The sequence below is a fragment of the Stigmatopora argus genome, chromosome 14 (genome assembly GCF_051989625.1).
Source record: "Stigmatopora argus isolate UIUO_Sarg chromosome 14, RoL_Sarg_1.0, whole genome shotgun sequence".
Classification (NCBI taxonomy): Eukaryota; Metazoa; Chordata; class Actinopteri; order Syngnathiformes; family Syngnathidae; genus Stigmatopora; species Stigmatopora argus.
Genome location: NC_135400.1, coordinates 5,908,005 through 5,924,746, shown reverse-complemented (window position 1 = coordinate 5,924,746; position 16,742 = coordinate 5,908,005). Strand labels below are relative to the sequence as shown.

General features: G+C 39.2%; 1 protein-coding gene across 1 annotated transcript; it reads left to right on the top strand.

The window, feature by feature from the left end:
* Positions 1 to 182: 182 nt before the first annotated feature.
* adsl (adenylosuccinate lyase) lies at positions 183 to 8,710 on the top strand. The gene is made up of 12 exons (XM_077618237.1): positions 183 to 462; positions 3,104 to 3,307; positions 3,423 to 3,467; positions 3,619 to 3,698; positions 3,767 to 3,938; positions 4,022 to 4,068; positions 4,963 to 5,053; positions 6,354 to 6,423; positions 6,498 to 6,645; positions 6,864 to 7,044; positions 7,129 to 7,305; positions 7,415 to 8,710. The coding sequence occupies exons 1-12, from the start codon at positions 319 to 321 to the stop codon at positions 7,499 to 7,501; spliced, it is 1,446 nt and encodes a 481-aa protein (XP_077474363.1). The 5' UTR covers positions 183 to 318; the 3' UTR covers positions 7,502 to 8,710.
* Positions 8,711 to 16,742: the final 8,032 nt, after the last annotated feature.

Here is a 16,742-nt window from a genome sequence, read left to right as displayed (position 1 = left end):
TTTACCTTTCCAAATGATCTATTTATCATGCCAGTATAGATGAAAATCTAAAAGGACCGATTTATGTATTTTACCAAACATAACGTTAATTTATTTATTTCGCTAATTTAATGCGCGTGATTTATTGTCATCAACATTTTATTTTTCACCACACCCCTTTGCCGTATTCTCCTACACTTGTCACAAAGCACGTGCCGTAGGGCGGCGGATAGTGTCGTAAAACCTCGTGCAACTAGTGAAAGCGGCTAAATCAGCTACTCTCTTCGTGTTAAGAAGTCTATCAAACTTCTTAACCCAGCATAACTTCAGTTGAGAATCATGGCTGACGCTGACGAATTCATGAAATACCGTTCTCCACTGGTGTCAAGATATGCCAGCAAGGAAATGGCTTACAACTTCAGCGATAGGAAAAAATTCACAACCTGGAGAAAGCTGTGGATCTTCCTTGCTAAGGCTGAGAAGGTTTGAGACTTTTGTCGTCGTACTTAACTTTGACATAATTGCCATAATAGCTTATAAATGCATGAACTTTTTGTGTCCTAATGTATCGACCTTCACGTTGCAGTACCCTATTCTAAAAATAATTTTAAAGAGCCCCACACCATATATATGCTTCCACTGACAACAACCCTCACCTGCCATTGCGCTTTATTCTTAAAATTACAAAATCACTCTATTGATGAGCTTAGTATTTAATCATTATATGAAAGCACTTAGATTTCATATGAAATAAATTTCATCTGATTAAAATTAGGGTTTTTGATTCCAATCAATGCTCCGTTATAATTATTATTATTTTTCGGGTCATCAGAAATGTATTGAAAATTTCGCTACTTTTGATAGGAATGGATTTTGTGTGTGTGCATTTTTCTTGTTAATGCATTGACTGGGAGTCCAAGTCTTTTCAGTCAAAATAAATTGGACGTCTAACGCCGTCAATGGCAATGAATTATGAGCCTACATCGTTTTCTCAGTTTAAATGAATTTAATGTTTGTTCTTGTCAATGGCAGGCAATTGGTTAATTTTGCATCACTGGTATCTAGCAAACAACATACTCAATATCGAGTTGAAAATGTCACTTCTTTGACAACAGTACATATTGTAAAAAATCAATTGGCGCATACCAAATTAAGCCCACACAAATCTATTTCTATGGGCTTTAAAAAAATAATATGAAAGAACACTTACTAATTAGCTCTTTGGTGAGTGCACCTACATGTTTTGATGTAGTCTGTTCATTCCTGTCTGTGTTCTCCAATAAAATTATTGTAATTATACATACATGATGCATAGCATGACTGGATTGATCATCTTGAAGACATGTTAACTGGTGGCAGACACAGACTTGCATGCCTTCTCTCACATGACCACTCACATTTTGCACATGCTAATCAGATCAAGTCCACAGATACAGTTCACATTTCCAACTTGAGAAATTCTTCCTCTTCAGCTTTATTGACGTTTGCCATTGGGCCTGAAAGAATAATCAATTTTCTGTTCATTTCTTCCGATCACATTTTCAGAGGATTGGAATCTGATGAAAAATATTCTTTTTTTTTTTAAACTCGTAGGGCACACACAGAGAGACCTACGATCATTCACACTCACAATCAATCTATGCTGCCCGGACCGAAATCAGGTGGAAGATCCACAGCACCATTGGGTGTTGAATTTTTAATACGTATTTATATATATTTTTTTGCTAAATTATATGGGCTACAAAGCAAGCAAATATTCCAAAATAACAATATCAGCCAGAAAATCGCAATTGTTTTTTCCCCCTTACAAACTCCCCTTATTTCAAACGGTCAGTTAACAAATTTTGATCTGGCCGTTATTTGTTTGCCTCTAAAAATTGGGTTTACAGAATGTGCTGGTAATAGGAGATATGAATGTACTTCATGGGAACTAACTTTGTTGACCTATTTGAGATTAATAAAGCTTTGCGTGCTCGACGTATTGACCTTTACCAAGACGAGGCTTGAAGTAGTGAATGTTTTTTTTAATGTATAGCGCCATGTACCCACTTAATCTATTTTATAGTTCCATCACATGGCCGCTGTAATCTAACAAAAAAAGCACTAATCCAATCAGGATAATAAATCATGTCACAAAGACGTCACATGCCCCTCAACACTGACACAGCAGTAATCAAATCCAGGAGCACAGAGCTTATTTTAACACTCCTTAACAAAGGTTCACACCATCCTATAGTTAGATCCGCATTGCCTTCTCCCATTAGGCAGATAAAAAATCGTGAGGAATAAATATTTATCCCCCGAACAAATGCATTTTGAAAAGAACAGAAGGCCCAAGTCTCAAGAGCACGTTCACATTTAAATGTGTGTAAGTTCTAAAAGCATGTATTTATGTAAAACTTCGTGAAAAACTATATAAACTTTTCTATTCTGTTGCACCTCACTGTTTTACCACCCCTTTGTGATTTTGCCCATATATAGTAAAAAGCAATTTAAAAAGAAGCCGCTTAAAAATATGCAAAATGACAAGACGCAAACAATAACCGCAGTCTAGCTGAGGTTCGCCAGCTGTTCGACAAAGTCCACTTTGCTAGCAATGCATCGCTAGTAGGCCTACCGTATTTACTCGCGTATAAGCCGCAGCCTTAAAACAGTTGAATTTTACAATTTCTCGCATATAAGCTGCCCCCGATTCACAATTTTCACCTACATATTCACGGTTTTAATAGGGAGTAAAAATGTGTTACTTTGAAGGGATAATCTTAACAAAAATCATCGCATGTGGTATTTCTGAGATACTGTTTGAATCAAAAGCACATTATTAGGGTCAATATAATAAGGAATTAATTCATCCAGTAATGATTGTTTTCTTACTGCAAAACAAAAAAAACCAAAAAACAAATAGTAAATGTTACTTTGCCGACATCTACTGGTAAAAAAGAGTACAGCAAGTCATGTGCACATATAGGGCCGTACCCCTGATTCAGTCATTTTTAGTTACAAATACGGCCTATATGCGAGAAAATATGGTACATATTACATTAACTGTTTCAATACCCTGTTTGTAGATCTTATTACAAAGTAATGAATCAATTCAACATTTTGTGGTCTTTATCCTACTCAGAATTTGGGTCTGTCAATAACGGACGAACAAATTACAGAGATGGAAAGCCATGTGGAGGACATCGACTTCAGCATGGCAGCGGAAGAGGAGCGTAAACTCCGGCATGACGTGATGGCTCACGTGCACACCTTCGCACACTGCTGCCCCACTGCAGCGGCCATTATCCACCTGGGAGCTACTTCCTGCTACGTTGGAGACAACACTGTAATAGCCATGGAGCTCAAATTCCTAAAACATCACGTGCATATTTAAAATCAAAGACATGGACACCCCTGTTTCATTGGTGTGAATCTAACTGTGTTTTGCTCTTTCTCTTCAGGACCTGATAATGCTGCGTGATGGCTTCGACATCCTCTTACCAAAGGTGAGGCCTAGCTGTGTAGCTGCCAAGGTCCATCCATCCAGTAAATTAGTTCAACTAAGCAAAGTTAGCTATTTGGGAAGTATAATCAGCCAGGTTTTAAATCAGAACATTAATAAATGTATGTTTTGGATTGTTTTTCTTTTATTGAAAGTTGGCAAGAGTCATCGATAGACTGTCGAACTTTGCAGAGAAATATTCTGACCTCCCAACGCTTGGCTTCACTCACTACCAGTATGTCCCTTCACTTTCCTCAATGCATACACACGCCACCACCTTAATGCAATCTTTCGCACCCGCAGGCCAGCACAGTTGACCACTGTGGGAAAGAGAGCGTGTCTGTGGCTGCAGGACTTGGCCATGGACATGCGAAACCTGCAGCGAGCCCGCGATGACCTGCGTTTCCGTGGGGTCAAGGGAACCACTGGCACACAGGCTAGTTTCCTCCAACTCTTTCAGGGAGACCACAGCAAGGTAAAATTTGTCCATTTAAACAACTTAGCATATTCATTTAGAACACATTTTTGTAGTGACTTCATTGTTGTATGTTTCATTAGGTTGAGGAGCTGGACAGTTTGGTGACGGAGATGGCTGGCTTCAAGAGGTAATTTGAGGATGCTTTCATTTAATATCAAACATCTCTCGTTTGGATCAGCACCGAATGACAAGCATTTATAGATACACAACTGAATATGACTACAGTAATCCCTCGATTATTGCGAATTCACTACTTCACAATTTTGTTCTGCTATTAATTATTCACTATTATTATTATTTTTTAAGTTCATAAAAATGTGAAAATCCATGCTGAAACTCATCAGCGGAAGCCACTTTTGCTACTAGGACTCACCACTGAAGAAAAAATATGCATTTATTTAATTTTTAAACTTTCATAAAAATGTGAAAATCCACACTGAAACTCGCAAGCGGAAGCCACTCTTGCTTCTAGGACTCAGCACTGAAGTAACAAAAAATTTAATAGGGATTGGATAACTTTATTCATCCCGTATTCGGGAAATTTCATTGTGACAGTAGCAGAGGGTGATTAGACAGAACAACAAAGCAAAAGCACAAAGTACAAAGCAAATCAAAGTAAACAGGATCGTTAAGAATCACCTAATCAAATCATTATGACAAAAAAGCAGCAAAAACACAAAACGAGCAAGAGTGGCTGGAGCTACCGCCGCCGGCTGCCACTTGAACGGCGCCATCTTGGTTGCGGTAGCTAAAACGAATAGAGACTCAAAAAGAAGTTGTAAAGTTGGACAAAATGACCCAACTTTGCGATTTTTCGATTATGGTGCCCATGTCTGGTCTACATTAATTGCGATACTCGAGGGATTACTGTATATGAGTTTCTCTGTTTGTAAATTTTTAAGAAATGCAACATCTGAACTTACAATACATAGAAAAAATATGTCAAATGAATAGCAGGCATAAATGGAGAGAATTTAAATTTCTTAGCTGTTAAGAGCTTGTACCTACCTGCGCTACTCAGAGCTTACCTGGTGACTGGACAGACATACAGCCGTAAAGTGGATGTTGACTGTTTAGCCAGCCTTGCCAGTCTAGGAGCCACTGTTCATAAGGTAATATGCATTCTTAGATTGATATCTTCCTCTAGTGCTGTACAAAATGGAAACTCATCTCTTTATGGACCATTTTAGATCACAATATTGATACACCGCAATGTGATACACTTATTTATGATGTACTACAAGGGTGTCAGACTCGGGTTGCTTCGCGGGCCGCTTTAACGTCAACTTGATTTCACGTGGGCCGGACCATGTTAGATATAATATTTAGATTTTTTTAAAAATAAATTGATTAAAAGAACTGGATTAAAAGCCACTAATATTCAGTTTTTTTATAGATCTAAAACAATGTTTATTTTAGCTTTTTTAAATATATTTTTAGATTTTACAAAAGGATTTTTGAACTAAAAACAGAAAAAAATGATTAAAAAAATTACAATTATTGATTTAAAAGGGGGGAAATCAGGAAATTTAATATACATCTATATTTATTCCATTTTAATTTGATCCTAAAACAGAAAGTCGGCACTCATGATTTACTATCCCGGGCCACACAAAATGATGCGGTGGGCCAGATTTGGCCCCCGGGCCGCCACTTTCACACAAGTGATGTAGTACATACAAATATTATGGCAACCCCCCATTCACTTTATTTTTGAATTAACATTAACATAACTTGGCACAAGTGTTAAATGTATCAATATGTAATTGTCTACAAACACTTGTGACTAGTTTTTCTGACTTTTAGGACTCCTTTATATTGATTTGATATAATATATAATAACTAACACCTTAATATTGTTGGTGGAACGAATTTTGCTGTCTTTGTGGATTACATGTGTTGCTATTTTTGCCTTGCATGCATTAATCATGTATGGTTGGTTCGCAGGGAGGAGGCAATTGGCCAACTATTGAGTGGATATAGGGACATCTTGAAGAAATTGGTGGTACTACTATTGCATATGGAATTCCATTAATATAGCAAGTCCGCCCAAATTGGGCGCCATCTGCCAACCAAGTTGTGCATTGCAGGAGCAGTTCTGTTGATGAGAATAATGATAGATAGAAATTTCCCCCTAAAAGTTTTATATCGTTATTTAGTACAGCATTCCTATGGAAGCGTATTGCATACACTTAAAAAGCCCTGACCCTTTAATTTTTGGGTTGTGTTTTTTGAATTATTTTTTTAAAACTGTTTTTCAAAATAATTTATTTTACCGCTGATGGTAAAAGGAAACTGGTCAGTTTTTTTTTAAAGTGAATGCAATACTCTTCTGTTCATTTCCTCCTTTTAGTGGTGTTTATTTTTTACCACTGTAAATTTGGTTTATTAGAGTGATTTATCTTTCCATAGATTTGCACTGACATCCGCCTACTAGCCAACCTGAAGGAGATCGAAGAGCCTTTTGAGAAAGAACAGATTGGTAAAAGCCATTCACTAATGAATTGAATTGCCCAGGATCACAGACATCTAATTAAATCGCCAATGTTCCCGCAGGTTCTAGTGCCATGCCCTACAAAAGGAACCCCATGCGTGCTGAGCGTTGCTGTAGTTTGGCCCGACATTTGGTGGCACTGATGGCTGACCCGTTACAGACAGCATCTGTGCAGTGGTTGGAGCGCACGCTGGATGATAGTGCAAATAGGTCAGCCTTACCTCATTGGCAGTCATTGACGGCCATGGACATCCATTCTTGTGGCTCTTCTGTGAATTTAAATGGGTTCATTATGAGTTAACATCCAGTCCACTTGAAGTGGAAGGATGACAGTGAATGAACCTTCTCCACTCTATTGTTCAGATTGGGCAGCAACAAGTGATAATCTCATTTTCATCTGTCACTAATCGCTGTCCTATTTCATGTAGGAGGATCTCTCTGCCAGAGTCCTTCCTCACTGCTGACATCATCCTAAGCACTCTGCAGAACATCACAGAGGGCCTGGTGGTCTACCCTAAAGTCATTGAAAGACACATCCGCCATGAGCTGCCCTTTATGGCAACGGAGAACATCATCATGGCCATGGTGAAGGCTGGAGGCAACAGACAGGTACGCCAATAAGATCACTTAATGTGTATGGAAGGAACCATTGTTTTTTTAATAACAATTATGTTTACTGCATCATCTTCTTAGGATTGCCATGAAAAGATACGCGTCTTGTCCCAGGAGGCTGCAGCTGTAGTTAAACAGGAGGGTGGTGATAATGACTTGCTTGCCAGAGTGCAGGCGGACCCTTACTTTAGTCCCATTTTGGGACAACTGGACGCCATACTAGACCCCAAGACATTTATTGGACGTGCTCCCCAGCAGGTTAATTGCAGATTTCACTATATTATTCATTAGCCTCCTGGTTTTATCAAGTCTGTGCACTAAATATGTTGGGCACCATTTTTATATATACTCTGTGCTCCTCTTCCAGGTGTCCAGATTCCTGTCGGAAGAGGTCCGCCCTCTACTAGAACCGTATAACACCAAAATGGATGTCAAGATTGAGCTTGAGCTTTAACGAATCAACGCATTTTACAAGTGTCATCTTAATCAAGACAACACTGTAACTTCAGTAAGATTTTGACTAATTGCTTGATGATGGCTGTAAGTTCTCTTTAAAGGCCCCATATAATCACATCAATTTTAGACACCAATTCAATTATAGAATCATTACTATTTAATCATTATTAAGCTCCTCCCTTGGAAAACAATAGAGGCTCATATCGGCGGTGTTTGTTCCAATTTTCTACACAAGACATATGAACCATTCCCCGATGAAATGATTAAATTTCTTAGGGGATCAACACACTAAAATGCTAGCCGTCAGAGTAATAAAACTAAACAGAATAGTGCATGAAGGCGCCATACATTTGTGACGTCACTCTGCAGTAGTAACTTTAGTATTCATGGCCAACAGTGAAATTGGATCAACACTTTTTTCCCTGCTTTTTGGGGTATTTTGTAAGGAAAAGGAATATGGGTTATGACTCAGCCAAGTTCCATCTACCAAATTCAGTGAAGTACCATCCCATGTGATTTGGGGCCTTTAAAAAATACATAAATTCAGGGTTCTACCACAACTTTTTAAGCCACCTAATTTATAACGGAATAGCAAACACAGATATTGATGACATTTTATGAGTACTGGATACAAAGACGATGAGCAGACGAAATCCTAAACGAAACATGATTGATGTGCACCGGCCTGCATAAAAAATTGTGATTGTGATTTTCCTCACTCTTTACATCACATTATCAAAACCTTACCTTTCGGGCAGCTGTCAAAATGTAATTAACTGCCCGAAAAGAGTACTTTGCTGCCCCAGGTATTCGGGCAGTCATTAATGTCGAGCCCTGAAATTAGGAAATTATTGTGATGATTTTTTTAACAGTAAAACATCATTAATGCAAACCACGAGAAATATGCCATATACTGTAACTTCTGTTATTTGTGAACTGGAGCTAAATTCATTTGATACTCCAAAGCAGGGGTCTGCAACCTGCTTCTCCAGAGTCACATGTGGTTCTTTGAAAGTTAACTCTTTTAGCGCCATTGACTATGCTCAAAGGTTAGTCATGATGATGCACATCTGTCAACAGGGGTGCTATAAAGCTACAAAAAATACAAAGAAAAAGTCATTATTTCTACATGGCCCCCAAACTAATAGATGAATCAAAGAATTTGGTATTCTCTGTGGCAGTTGAATAAATGTTAAATATCAATTGACTTTTTTCAGGCTCTTTTGTGTGGGAGACGCCCAAAAGCGCTCTGTGTATTTTGTGTTGCTGACCCCAACATTTTTCATAATATCAATTAGTGCTTTGCAGCATTAAAATGATATTAAATGATACCAGCCATATTGAATCAGGGTCTTGATTTACAATTGTATATTACATTTTATTTATAATATTATGAAGAATGGTTAGTGCGTCAGCTTCAAAGTTCTGGAGTCGAGGATTTGATCCCTGGTTTGTCCTGGCTGTGGGGAGTTTGCATGTTCTGCCCTGATTTGTGGGGGGTTCACATCCTGTTAACTATTTCCAACTTTCCCTTTAATGTATGAAATATGACCCCTCACCGATTATCTGAACTCATTTATCTAATTGGCTGTCATTTATGGCACTAGATGTCCAATCCATTATGACCCCATACAAAATGGTTCATCTAGCAATGGTACTGAACGATAAGCATTCATGTTCAGTCCTCCTAATCTAAATTAACTGGATGTCTATTCCTGTCAATGGCATATTGATTACTCGTCTTCATGTATTCGTTTTCAATTCTGCCTATTCTCACAAGGGAAATGGGGGTGCCGGAGCCTATCCCAGCCAGCTACGAGCAGGAGCCAAACAACCATTCTAACTTGCAACCAGCCTAGCATACATATTTTGCATATGTGGGAAGAAACCGGAGTACCTGCTGAAAATCTACTCAGGCACGATAAAACATGCTAGCTCCACACAGGAAGGTCAGAACCCACGGGGGTTTAAACCCTCGATCTCACAACTGTAAGGCAAGCGTGCGAACCTAACTTTACACTAGGCTGCCACAGTTGTTTTAATAATTTGTTTTTTTAAATGACCAAAATCAATTTAATGTAATACTGCGTATTAACACATAGTGGCACTGTTTAACTGTTAGTGACGATGAACTGTTTTAGTTCCTATATGTAGTAATAATACATTTGATTGAAACTAAGTAATTCATATCCAACAGTATTCTTTTTTTTAAATAAGTTACTAGCGACGAGCTTTTATTTAGGTATATAAACTCTCTTTCATTTTTATTTTTTAATACTATACATTTTCTTTGGAATATGAAATCATGATTGGAGCATATGCTAAAAGAATACCAGGAAATGTCTGCCCTTGGTCTTCCACCCCTCCATCTGTCAGCTGGCTGGACAATAGATGAAGGGGATCAGCAGAGGAAAAATGTTTCCGTCTCACGTAATGAGAACAACTACCTACATAATCTACATAATAGAAATACTGGTCCAATTGGTAATTGATTTTCCCAGTGGTTTTCTTAAAATAATACAACAATAATAGGAACAACAATGCTGAACAATTTCAGTATCAACCAGTCAAGGTATTGTTTTCAGAAGATTTAGTGGGGGGAAAAACAGTGCTCCCATAGCCACACCTTAATCAACTGCTGTTTATTTTGACACTATAACCAAATTCTATTTGTACTTTGTATTTACATGTATTTTATTGCTTCATTTTGAAATTCACTCGGGGCCTCCGCACAGGCCTGTCTTAAAAAGAGGCCCCCAGTGTGCCACTATATCCTGAGAGCATTCTTTCACATACTCCGTGCTGCGTGATAACCAGAGGGGCTTTGATGAGTGGGCACCGCTTGGGATTCTATGGGAATTTCTCAAGCATTGTCAGTTGCCTGTATTCTGCTGCAGTCTGAGAGCTGATTTTCCCCTTGCACAATGTATCTGTTTCATTTTCAACATGATCAAAATTTGGTTTTAAAGCGCAACTAAAGGAGACAATATAAATATTTCACAATGAACCTAATTTCAGTGACCTGTATTTCACCTCTGATGACAACAATAGTAAAGGGGAAAAGTTTTCTCTATTGCTGAGGGCTGTTAAAATGACAAAATGTACTTAAATTATACTGCTACTCATACACAGGAATTCAGAGGGAGTTCACTTGTGCCAAAACACCCCCGATCCTGCTGTTTTCATTATTAAGAATAAAAGGTCCCTGATAAAGTAGAGAACCTCATAAAATCACCAGTAGCGTTGAGCAAAGTCTTGGAGGCCCTTGATGTAAATGTCAGCAAAAGGTCTGGTGGGCGAACTTGCCTTATTTGAAGCCTGGCTTGTTGCTTCTATCTTGGTTTTTGAAGGAAGTAGTGGTCTACTTGCCATTTTGCCTCCACTCTAAGGCTTTGTTCAGAGTGGAAGCACAAATCAGATTTTAGCCCAAACAGATGGAAAATGGCTGGTCCTTTTTTCGTCTGAATAATCACAAAGCACAGAAATCTGAGACCAATTGAAATCACATACGGGAGGTAGTTTTATATCTGAAAAGAGCAAGATGCTTTTTAGTCTGAACAGCTGAAATGCGTTCGTTCCAATCCATCAAGAGGAAAACCTTTCACCAATCTGGTGTCCTACAAGTGGAATCGGTGGATTGTAGTCAAGTGCTTCTTGTTTTCACAGAAACCTTATTGGTTAAACTGTCTGTGCTAGATCGCTGCCCTACGCCATGGTTATGCAAACTGGTCCTCAAGGGCCACAGTGGGTGCGAGGGGGGATACATATGAGGCCACTGAACGCAGTGCGGGTGCTCCAAGCGCATGAAGAGGTCAAGCGCAAGATTCTCGCGCGCACTACCACCAACTCCACGACAGGATTCTGGACAATATTATTTGCCAGACGTGGACCAGATTTCAAGAACACGAAAGACTGATGTTTCTCTCCCTCCTCGACCCACAGAAGTTTCGGGAATACCAGAAAACGTTCCCACATGCAGCCTTCTCCAGCTTAACGCAGAGCCACAGAGCACTTTTCGATCTGCCTCGGCTAAGAACAGAACTGATTGTAATGTATGGCACGGATGATTTTACAGGAAAATCTCCCACTGATCTCCTTGACTTCCTTCAGCAGAAAAATCTGAGTGAGAGCATGGGGCGGCTGTACACATTAGTGGGTTTGACAGTGACCATCTCTGTGTCCACTGTTTCTGTTGAACGGACATTTTCAGCCCGAAACAGAATCTTGAGGAAAGAAAGGAGGATGGATAAAAATAATTTTTGGTGAGGAAAATGTCTATTTTCCTAAATAATATTTCAATTTGTAGGTTATTATTGATTATTTTTTATGTGTCGCAGCTGTAGCTGCATTAAAGGTTTTATAGCCATAAAATACTTATTGAGGGTTGGATTGATTCACCCACAGCACTACTGAAGGCCTAGGTGTGAAATGCACGGTCCGCCACTGCATTTTATAGAGGGTAAATTTTCACCAATCTGGTGTCTTAAGTGTAATCAGTTGTTTGCAGTCAGGTGATACTTGTTTCAGGAGAAATTTCATTGGCTAAACTGCCCTTTGTGGGAAAGTTTGGACACCCCTGCCCTATGCTCTGACACCTTTGTTGCCATAGCAATCTTTCAGATGGGTCAATAATGTGGCCAAGTCTGTATAGGCCCAGATCCGATTTGGTCACTTGCAAAAATAGTCTGACCAGTCAGCCTTAAAAAAAAATTGAGGATAATCTGATTTCAATCAGATATGCCGGCAGTCTGAATGCAGCCTTAGTTGTGTTGCATCGATAACGATACTATTATCGGTACCGATAGGGCAATAAAATGACGTCATTGGTATTGGCAAGTCCTAAAAAATGATATACTTTAGTTGCCTTGCCTGAAATGCATTCCGCTGTAAAAAATTGAACGCTTATTGCCTTTCCCAAGATGATGATACATATCCAAATTTTCTTCCATTACTAGTGGACATCCAATCCATTTGAACATAAGCTGGTAGCATTTGTTCATTTGCTGTCAGTACTCCCAATGTAGGGTCATTACTTTTTTTCTGTAAAGCAAGGTGTAAAAAGATATTTGCCTTATTTCCCCATAGATCCTTCTCCATCAGTGTAGATTCGATAAAAAAGAGACATTAGTTCCCTTCAAATTCATAGCCAATCAGAGACAAGCTATGCCGCCTAGGCAGAGCACAGTGCCTGAGGTTGTTGCTTGCCCTTCAGTCCCGCGCTGTTTGATTCCAATCCAAAGGCGATGACTTTCACATTTTGCTATCACACATTGCCTCCTGTGTGTTTTGCCCATAAGGTACTATTGCAGTAATATAGTAAATTCCCTAATGCTGCCTAATTTATCAGGATCCAAAAACATGGTATCGATGCAAGACTAACTCTTATCTCACCTAACACCTGGATTCAAAAACAAGAGGAACGATGGTGGACTTGCTTCCAAGTCCACTTAGCCAACTCTGTTTCAGATCTCCCCCGTTACTTTTCTACACTGCAACCTGTCGTCTCTTATCACCGAAGAGCCAAATCCTGCACATTCCACCTGGAAAGGCCACTTTAGTTGCAAGAAAGCTGCCTCTGCCAAATTTCCAAGGCTTAGAGAGGATGAGGAGGTCAGAGTTGGGAACATGATTAGGAGGTTGTGTTGTGGAGGAGGCGGTAGAGGAAGGGGCTGGAGGGGCTTTTGGAATAAGGATTGAATTGTCCAGAAGTGAAAGCATTAGATGGAGGGCCGGATAGAGAGGCCTATAGAAGTAGCTGACATATTAAGCAAGTCTTAGGGTGATGATGGACTGAGCGGGGCTCAGACGAGAGAAAAGAAGAAGAGTGGGCATTAGTAGCCGTGATCTCACCCTACGGTCCTTTTGGCGGCGACTTTCAGAAAGATGGCCTTTTGCTGAAAAATGCCAAATGCATTGCATTCCATCAAGCCACACAAAGGGCCTCCCTCGTATAGGCTTCCTCGCCGCAATCAGACAAGGCATAATTATATAATTAGGCAGTAAGGGACTGTCAGATGTTATGTTATGAGACAATGAAGTCAGTTTGGCCTTTTAGACGTGCACACGTGTGCAAGTGTGTGTATGTTGGTAGCTCCCTATGTGGCACTTATAGCTAACAGATTGTCATGATAGTGACTAACAGCTACAGGTCGACCTTTTAGCCTTTGGCGATAAGAGCGTGTATTGTAGTAGTGTAGATGCATGTGTGTTTGTTGGCTTTGTGAAAAGGTGGGGAGTTTGACGTGGATGTACGAAACAAAGTGGGCTAGTTTTTACTCTTAAACTCTTTAACCTGTTTGTGGATCTTGGAGGCTCAGATTTAATATTAATTAATATCTCATTAGAGCAGGGGTGTCAGACTCGTGTTGGTTTGCGGGACGCTTTAACGTCAACTTGATTTCACGTGAGCCGGACCATTTTAGATATAATATTTTGATTTTTTTAAAATAAATTGATTAAAAGAACTAGATTAAAAGCCCTGAATATTCAGTTTTTTATAGATCTAAAACAATGTTTATTTTAGCTTTTTTAAATATATTTTTAGATTTTACAAAATGATTTTTGAACTAAAAACACAGAAAAAAATGATTAAAAAATTACAATTATTGATTTAAAAGGGGGAAAATCATGAAATGTAATATCCATATTTACGCTTCATTTTAATTTTATCCTAAAACAGAAAGTCGGCTTCATGATTTACTTTCCCGGGCCACACAAAATGATGCGGCGGGCCAGATTTGGCCCCCGGGCCGCCACTTTGACACATGTGCATTAAAGTAAGGTTGGCTGAGTTTCAAAATGTGAAAATAGACATACTACATTGTGTTTCTGCCTTTGCCTGTAACTCCTGCGCCAAAGACTGTGAAAGAGATGGATTAATTAGCTTTACGAGGGGGACAGGAAGATTTAACAGCAAACATCTATACTTGTGACTGGAGCTATATCTATTATTTGTCAAATAAGTTATGAAAAGACAGAAGAATGTTTTGTTTCTTTGATAAAAGCAATGTTTCAGTGCGTATAAGGTATGAATCTGGTGTTCTACGGCCAAGTTATCTTGTGATTGGTTGGCCTGGTATGACAATCTTTGATTGAGTTTGATTTAGCCTTGTGAATTAGACTATATCTGATGGTGTCGACTTTCATCCGCTTGACTTCGGTGTGGGCTGTCATGGGCTCGATTCCCGTTGGTGGCAGTATGATTGTGAGTGCGAATGGTCTTTCTGTGTATCCTTCGCCTGACTGACAGCCAGTCTAGGGTGTAGTCTGTCTTTCACCCAGGTCAGCTGGGATAGGCTGCAGCAACCCCCACAACCCTTACAAAGATGCGCTTTACGGTAGATCAATGAACGAATGAATGAATGAATGGATGGATGAATTATATAATACCACACAAGTGCATGTATTTTAAGTCTTTTAGGTTTTGGGAACATACTCAGGTTTACATAGCAACCTTATATGATGGATAGCCATTATAATTTAAACAAAATGGTCGCATCAAAAATGGTCCTTGAAACATTATTATTTTATTACTTTGACTACATGATGTGTCTTGTCCCGCAAAGCTTGAGACCACATTAATTTTTAATTCCTCAATTGCCTACTCCAAGTTGTTTTTACAATAGAACCCACTCAAAATGGCATTCAGTACTCTGAAATCAATATGGCAGCAAGATTTTCTCACAGGTACTGCAAATGAATGTCCGGCAAAGTATGTTTCAGGGCCATTGACGGAACTAGAGTAATTTGTTTTCACCAACATAAAAAACTTCCTCGGAATTTCCCAAATATTAATAGGAGGTGACCGGAAATGCCAGGGGAAATGCCCTAAAATCATCAGAAAGTGACTCATAAGTGCCCAGAACCAACAAAAAGTGACCCTAAGTGCTTAGAACCAAAAGAAAGTGAGCTAAAGTCAGAAAGAACTGACCTGAAAATGCCCTTAAATCAATAAAGGGTGAGTAATAAACAGGAAGTGACCTCAAAATGCCCTAAACTCAACAGTAATGTCTCTAAAATGTACACACAAAAATGACCTTGAAATGTCCCAAAATGCACTTAGAATGACCCAAATATAACGGATTGACCCATAAATACCCCAAATTAATAAGACCCAAAATAGACTGACATTTCCTGCCAATCAGGAGGACTGGCTATGATTGCTCACCTTTATTCGCACATTTGCCCTTTCCAGTCACATAGAAATGGACGTCTAGATTACACTTTGATTAACACCTAGACATTTGATTTGTTTGGATATATGCAGGATCACCAAACATAGTATGCGCCCCCTTGCCCTTAATGTGAAGGCGGGATTCAGGTTCCCAGACAAAAATGGAGAGCTTGCGTCCCACCCGGTTGGCCAGCACCCAACAATCTCCCATCGCATCATGGCCTTGGCTCTGGGTGTGACTCCACTTAAATGGGACACTGCAGAATACTCCATTGTTGATGGTGTAAAGAAGGGGAGACAGAGGAATAGAGGTGGTGGGAGACTGGCGATTTTGCTGGGAGGGAAATAAGTTTTAACGAGCTTTTCAAAAAGGGAACGAACAATGAAGTGTGGATGTCCTTCCCACTGCCAACTCACTGTGCGTGTATCCACTCATTCCCCTGATTACTAGCTGTGGTTTTGTTTTTGTCGTTATCATTTACAGTAATTTTTCCAGTTAAAATAATTCTCAAAGCAATAAAAAAAAATCAAGAGTCCAATTACAGATAAACATGAAACCTCTCACTGCAAAATTATATTCGGACATTAGATGCATTTGAAATGGTGAGAAATGTCTATCTAAATAGGAATGGGTCCCATTACCAATGATTTCCGTTTATACTTGTACTGTTTTTAGAGCCTGGCAACATGTTCTCAAGTTAGGTTTACACCCCCAAGAGATTTGGATTGCTTGGAGCCCTTTCAGAAAGTGAAAATAGTTGGCAGGGCCGAGGTTTACTAGCACGGAACATTCATTGAAAATAAACTAAAGCTGCCTTTTGAAGTTGTGCCATCTTTTTAAATTCATGCCAATGCAATCGGAATGCTGTGTTCAATAATCTTTCACCAGAAATTTCCAAATAGCAAATGAGGCCAATAATGGATACTTTAATCTTTTCTTAATATGACGCACAGTTGCTGATGTGTCTTGTCCTAATCTGTTTTACAGCAATAAAGAAGACGAAAGGGTTTGAAATAATGGACTGAAATCTTGATCGCGCAGATGATGGGAACATTAGTTTCCACT

Coding starts and splice junctions, on each gene's coding strand:
- adsl (XM_077618237.1), top strand. CDS start 319: ATGGCTGACGCTGACGAATTCATGAAATACCGTTCTCCACTGGTGTCA. Junction 3,468..3,618: donor TCGACATCCTCTTACCAAAG/GTGAGGCCTAGC, acceptor TTTTATTGAAAG/TTGGCAAGAGTCATCGATAG. Junction 3,939..4,021: donor TTCAGGGAGACCACAGCAAG/GTAAAATTTGTC, acceptor ATGTTTCATTAG/GTTGAGGAGCTGGACAGTTT.